Raw genomic sequence first — 7,532 nt, forward strand, 5'->3', positions numbered from 1 at the left:
TCATTTGATAGACTCCTCCTCCATTCCTGTTCATTCCACACCATCCCCCACTTCCAGTTCAGCCCCTCTCTCTTCCTCTGAACACAGAGCAGCTGGTTCACATTAAATTCACGGGCACATACACACCACTTCCCTATCTCCGGGTTTCAAGGGTAAAATGGGGACCCTAAGGTTACAAATAAAAGAAAGTGTTCTGAGAAAGAAGCTGTGATTCTAGAAGAGTTTTTCTGCCATTTCTTTCACAATATATTTGAAGTACTTCATATACATATTCCCCCTTCCTTGTTTAGCAGTTGAAAACTAGGAGAAAAAACAAACTGAACCCATAAATACAGTGACTCTTCAGTCATTGAAAATGTTCCATTTCTCTTTTCATCAACTGATTGATTGCTTGTTTCCTTAGAGTACTAGCTTGGAAACCTGCCTTAAATTAAATAATCAAATAAATAAAAAATAACTGAAATACACCTAAGCTCTGAAGAAGTTAGATTTAATATTAACCAACAAAGCAATGTAAGTAATAAGGGGAAAGAAAATTAATATTTTAAGGTTTCTTTTTCATTTTTCTTTTTAAGGAATTAGGCTTTCTGAATGTGCAATACAACAAAAAATATGATATACATTAGTGAAAGACTGGATCTTTACTATGTGCAAGTGCAAACCTAATGCTTTAAAGACTGGAAATGTCTTTGTTTTACTCTTTTTCTCTTTCTGTGATTTGTAGCCTACATTGAAGATCTCACAAGATGTGTTGAGCAAAGCAGAAGACTTATCATCGTGCTAACTCCAGACTACATTCTCAGACGAGGATGGAGTATTTTCGAATTGGAAAGCAGACTCCATAACATGCTAGTCAGTGGAGAAATTAAAGTGATTTTGATTGAGTGTACAGAATTACAAGGGAAGGTGAATTGCCAAGAAGTGGAATCACTAAAGCGCAGCATCAAACTTCTATCACTGATCAAGTGGAAGGGACCCAAAAGCAGCAAATTAAATTCTAAATTTTGGAAGCACTTAGTATATGAAATGCCTTTGAAGAAAAAAGAAATGCTTTCTCAGTGCCATGTTCTGGACTCTGCAGAACAAGGACTTTTTGGAGAACTCCAGCCTATACCCTCTATTGCCATGACAAGTACCTCAGCCTCTCTGGTGTCATCTCAGGCTGATCTCCCTGACTTCCACCATTCAGATTCGATGCAAATAAGGCACTGTTGCAGGGGTTATAAACATGAGATCCCTACCACCACCTTGTCAGTACCTTCTTTAGGCAGCCACCACACATATTGTAACCTGCCTCTAACACTACTCAATGGACAACTACCTCTTAATAATCCCCTGAAAGATACACAGGAATTTCATAGAAACAGTTCCCTGCTACCTTTATCATCAAAAGAGATTAGCTTCACCAGTGATATTTGGTAGTGAAAAATTTGACATCCTCAGACCAGCCATGTGAGCATAGAGAATTTCCGCTACTTCAAGCATAGAGTACGCCTACTAACATCAAAGTGATGAAAAAGTGTTTGAACAAAAAGGCACAGAAATTGTTTTTGTATTCCATTTTTGTTTACATTTCCAGAACAGTGGGGGGAAGGAAGACCTGGTTTTGTAGTATAGTCACTTGTTCCAATGTACAGTTTTAATTGCTCCCTTAAAAGAAAAAGAAAAAAAAAGAATCCCATTGTTTTAGAGTAGGTTTTATGATCTCACTTGAATGTCAAGCTTAGTAGGTGACCTACCTTCCATATATATTTATGAATATTACAGCATTTACATGGAATTTGAGACAGGGAAAATTTAGAGACTTTTATTGAATTTAAAAATTCTGGACTACATTTAAGGGGAAAGAACTTCTATAGAGTAAATGAAAAACCAGCAATTACCAAGAAAGAAGTGTGGAGGCACCCAAAATGGAACATTGCTTGTAGAGGAAGATCAGTTAATGAAAAATGTGATTGAAACATTAGAACTTCTTCAACATAATGGACAACTTCTGTAGACTAAATCAACAGTTTATAATACTAGCTTTTAGTTTTATTAGGCAAGCATATATTCTGTAGGCAAACTGGTAGGTAGGTAAACAACGTGCATTTCTTAAGCAAATAAATAGACTGTTCTTTTAGAATGATTTTGAACAACCCTTATGGCTTTCTAGCCTATTTTGAAAGTTTCACAAATTTGAAAAACACATTTTAAGGTGTACGTTTTAGTATTAGCTAGAAAATTCACATTTGGATTTTTCCAGATAATCTTTCAACCTTCTTTAAGCTTTATATGAAGATGTGAACATCTTCCTACTTTTTCCAGCATCACTGGAATCTGAATTTAAATAAATATTGACTGCACATTGTTAGCAGTACAAAAGAAGTAAAACAACAATAATAACAGATGAAATGATAAATAATTCAAGTGTACTAGTGGTAGAGCAACATTGCAGTGATTCTCATCTGAAATGTAGTTGTGAAACAAACTATTCTGTACATACACAATATCTGCTTGGCCACGTGTGCAAGGCTCCTGCAGAAGTATCTCTATTCCTGGCACTTCTAAGCGTATATTTTATAGACTAAACTTGTCTATCCTTATGTTGTGACTGTGATGGTACCCTACCAGAAAATCTCTGTGAATAATTTAAAATATATAGATTTTCTGTGAGAAATGTTCCCCTATTTTCATATTTATTATGGATTACTACTTTATGTTCTGTCCAATTAATTCACTTTGGTGTGTTCTCCACCAAGATGTTCATGAGAATCAATTGTTAATCAAACTTGATTCTGGCATTTTGCAAATATTTCTTAAATTATGTTTTCAGACAAGTATCAGGAAGGACAAATGTACACAGTGTGTAAAAATTAATTTTCTCTGCTATTATAATTGTGAAACTCAAATGTATAAGAGAACGTTAGATAATATGTTTTGATTATCTTTTAACCTCTTTACATTATTGACTCCCTGTTTTCCATAGGTTTTGTTCAATGTACTTGTTCCTCTGTTGCTTTATCATATCAAGCTGCTCAAGAAATACATTATGTCCCAAGAGTATGTGAAAGCATAGCAGTGGTACACGTTCATTTCATACTGGGGCAATTAGTTGCTACTCTGAAAAGTCCTATTCAACACATACAGGTGTTTCATTGTTTTTTTTTCCTACTGAAAAGGGTTATTTTGCTTCTGTAAAAACTATAGCCATTTAAAAAGAGAATTTTATCAATTATGAACTGTTTCCCGGTGTTACAAAGTTGTATTTGCTCTCATTGTTCTTTAATGATACATGTAATTACTAAGTTAATAACTTGCATGAAGCGAGTAGTATATGTTTCAGTGACCAATTGTACTTTTTATTATTTTGTATTTCACAGAAGTCTAGATTAATTCAAACAGAATGTTGAGTGCTATTTTTAAACTAATAGTTCTGTATTGAGCATGCCAGTTCTGAAAATATAACATGGGTCTCTCTGCTTCCTTTATTTACAATGATTAAACGTGGGTAGCAATTTGAGTTGGCTGGCCACAATGTGTCCTTTCACTACTAGTAGTTACTCAAAAACAGAGCATTCACACTTGTGCGAGGGAACTTGACAAGAAACCTTTTCTACCATTTTCAGGAACCAATGTGTATACTATCTATAAACTTTATTTCTAGATGAAAATTTGAAATTTGATTTTCATCTGAGATTTTTTAAATATATAGCCAATAAGGGAATAATAAGTATTTAGTTTAGAGCATGATATATTCTTCCAATTTATTTCACAGTGGGAATTTTTTTTCTTCTCAATTTTTCACTGGAATGGATTTTGGAAATTTACAAGAAAAATATTGGTGCAACTAGTTTCTACTAGTTTCTACACTTGTAACAAATTTATTTAGCTTATCCATCAACATTATATATCCTTTAAAAATTGAGGCTATATTTGCCTGACCTGTGGTGGTGCAGTGGATAAAGCTTCGACCTGGAATGCTGAGGTCGCTGGTTCAAAACCCTGGGATTGCCTGGTCAAGGCACATATGGGAGTTGATGCTTTCTGCTCCTTCCTTCTCTATCTCTCTCTCTTTCTCTCTCTCTCTCTCTCTCCTCTTTAAAATGAATAAATAAAGTTTAAAAATTTTTTTTAAAAAATTGAGGCTTTTTTAAGGTAAAATATGCTAAAAATGTCAAAATTATGAAACCAATGAAAAATGCACAAAACAACAGATACATAGAAAATGAAAACTGCATTGAAAATAATACTCAGGGAGATAGACAACATGTACATGCTTTTAATTTGGGGAAATCTGGCAGGTTTAGTGATATATGGGCTTTAATCTAACTTTTGAGACTCAAAGGTAGCTGGATAGTTCCTGAATGGAAGTAAGCAGGCATCTCTCCCCACTGCCTCCAAACCTTAATTAAGTTAGATCCAAATCTGCTCAATTTTCATTCCCTTTCATTTAACAGATGGGTACAAAGCCACTTGGGGGGTTCTGGTAAGGCTTTAAACCAAGGTAGCATCATGGAAAAAGATAATATTTTGTTTGAGGGTTGGTGGTTAGCACTGTAGGGCTCAAAAGTAGGAATCAGACTGCAATGAGAGAACAAACAAGTTATGAAAGAGAAGTTTATAGAGGAGTTTCAAAAGAACATGGAAATAAGGTATCTTATAGGTTACTTGTGTACCAAATTGGAAAATGGCAGGTGTGAGAAAGAAGAAAATTCTGCCAAGAGAAGAAAAGTTCTCCCAGATACACTTAGTAACTGAAGGACTTATAAGAGTGTGGAACCACAAGTTTCAAGCATTTATGCATTTTGGCATTTTATTTTTAAATAAATTGGTTTTCACCAAGTGTTTTCCAAAAAGTTAAGTAATGACCAAGGGAAATATCCTGAAAATTGCACATATAAATCTTTACACTCATATTCATTTCCCAAGGTGCAGTAGTGAACTGATAAAACCAGAGTGAAGTTAAGACAGAAAATAGTTCCATAATGACCAGTTAAGTTTGAACACTTGCAATTTTTGTTGCTGTTTTCTGGGAGAGAATTTAATGTTGAAAGGAGTCTGGCTCAAATTCCTCTATTACTCATGCGTTTTTGTTCTAAAATGTTTGATAGAAGATCACAGTGTTGGATATTAATGTTATCTGATAAATGTATGGGGCTGTTTGATAAACAAATTATTTTTTCAAATGCTTTCACATCAAACTTAGCTTTTTTAGAACTGATATCAGTCATAGGCCATTTAAGAAGGTTATTCAGCACTTTGTATAATTACTGTGAAATTAGAACTTATAAAATCACCTATAGTCATCAAAAGTTGTCACTCTGAAGGATCACTGCTGTTTAATCAACAACATTTTCTCCAGATAGTACTGAAATCAATTATGAATATTTATTGAATGACACTGTAATGTTCACTACATAAAGTGTAATAGAATTTTTTAAGTGAAATCTTTGTTTTCAAATAATTTATATATTATAGGCATGAAGAATGGCTATTTGAAAAACATATTCAAGCATAGAAGAACTAATTTTATACCTGCAGAATAGATAAGTGAGGTGGGGTGATTCAGTCCTAATTGGGCAAGAGGTATGTTTGGAATTGAGGCAAAAGTAGTGAAGAATGGTGATTTCCCAAGTGTAGAGAATAGCACATATGAAGACTGAGGGGAAACTAAGCAAGTTTTATTATCTAAAAATAAGCATATTTACTACCAAGAAGAGAAATCAGTGAGAGAACATAATAAGAAATAAGGCTGGGAGAGATGCTGGAACATTGATCTGGTAGCAAATGTTGGAAAAAATTAGGCTTGGAAAGAGTATGGTGGCAGGAAATCATTTGGGAGTTTTTTTTTCATACTACATGTATGAGATGATAAGAGATGGAGGGTGGTGACCTGGATACCCTCAGAAAAATCACATCTGAGAAGGAAGAGGAATTGTTGGAATGTGGTGATGTGAAAGTGGAAAATGAAGTAAAAGTGGAGTCAATAAAATTCCAAGGATCAAGAAAGTTAGTTGCATCAAAGGAATTCATTTAGAGTATTTAATTTACTTCCTTAACTGAGCATCCTCATAGGACAAGAATAGAGACAACACAATGGTAGGTATACTTGCTACTGGAACAACCCCGGGGAGTGTTTGTAAGGAAAGGCAAAGTGTTTCTGCAAATCAGCTCTGAAATAAATTCACTCAAAAGAATATAGTCCATAAAAGCCACTCACATGCTAAGAGGAGAGTCATAAGGAGTAGGGGGTAGGAAACGTAGTCTAGCTGTTTACCTAGAAGAAAAAGGAAATGAAGTTTAATGAACAAACGAACATAGTCTCCAACAGTAAGACATTGAACAGTTCTTTTTTATAATGTCATAAAATGAAACAAAAATAGACAGTAAATTTATATGAAAAGCCTTTGTCTCTAAAACAGAAAACATCAGAATAGATGATTAGTTTCTGAAGATTAGTGTCCATACTTATTTATTGCTGTAGTCCAAGGACTCATAACAGGGCTGATCACAGAGGAGGTGCTCACATCACATTTATTGATTAAAGAGACAAATGAATTTGGGAGCATTTATGAAATTTCAATTCCTTGAATCTTTAAAATTATGAGGGATATTTTTATTTGCTTCTTTAAGCACGGGTTTTTGTTCTTAGTTTTTGAAAAGGAAAGAAAAATGGATTAGATTGTATCCTTATGTCCTGTCTAGGTCTAGAATTTTAGGATTGTAAGTTCATTTGTGGTTGGAGATCAAAGTTTCTTAAGCGTTTTACCAGTAAAACAATCATTTTTCCTCAGAGGATTCAGACAATTTAGTTCTATGAGGCCACCCAATGTAGTCCATTGCTCCTAAACATATAGTCCTTTTTCTAAAATATATACTTTACATACAGATTTATCACCAATTAAAACAATGCCTTTTTTTTTGCAAAGGGTACTTTTATACCTATAATTATCATACTGGTTGGAAGAATAGAGATTAGATTAACCTCCTTTACTAGGCACAGGATGTGCTACAGTAGCAGTTCCACCAATGAATTCAGTATGTAGAAATATCCAAGCTTCCATCCTATTTTGACACATTTTCTAGGCACCCAATACATTGTGAGCTATGCTTCCCCACCTTCTTAACATAGAAGATGTAAGAAAATAAACAAAATATGAGAATACCATTTATTTTCATCATAGGGAACTTAACCTCCTGTGCCTTTATTCCTTTACCTGTAAAATGGAGACAATGACAATACACTTAAGGTTGTTATAAACATCAAAAATTAATGTGTGTGAGGTGCTTAGAACACTGTTTGACACAAAACAAAGGAAGCACTATATAAGAGTTACTATTATAATTATTATCTTTGTACAAAATGGCAACTTTGACCCCCTATCCATGGAAAATTAATTTTTATTTTAATTTCCAAGGGATAGAGATTGGCTTTTCAGTTTCTTGCATGACTGCCTGTAGGACTGAGGACACTCACTTTTCAGACAGCTGGCTGAGACTAGAGGTGCAATCTGTGGTCATGGAACAGATCAGAATTCACTGGCCCATTC

The 7,532-nt window shown here is 34.3% G+C and overlaps 1 protein-coding gene across 1 annotated transcript in view; it reads left to right on the top strand.

Annotated features, from left to right (window-relative positions):
• IL1RAPL2 (interleukin 1 receptor accessory protein like 2) overlaps positions 1-1,427 on the top strand; it is a 624,194-nt gene extending 622,767 nt beyond the window's left edge. Inside the window, exon 10 of the mRNA XM_066250474.1 lies at positions 725-1,427. Coding sequence (XP_066106571.1) covers positions 725-1,422 — 698 coding nt within the window. The 3' untranslated portion in view covers positions 1,423-1,427. The remainder of the gene's footprint in view (positions 1-724) is intronic.
• The last annotated feature ends 6,105 nt before the right edge of the window (positions 1,428-7,532 follow it).

This window comes from Saccopteryx bilineata, chromosome X (genome assembly GCF_036850765.1).
Source record: "Saccopteryx bilineata isolate mSacBil1 chromosome X, mSacBil1_pri_phased_curated, whole genome shotgun sequence".
NCBI lineage: Eukaryota > Metazoa > Chordata > Mammalia > Chiroptera > Emballonuridae > Saccopteryx > Saccopteryx bilineata.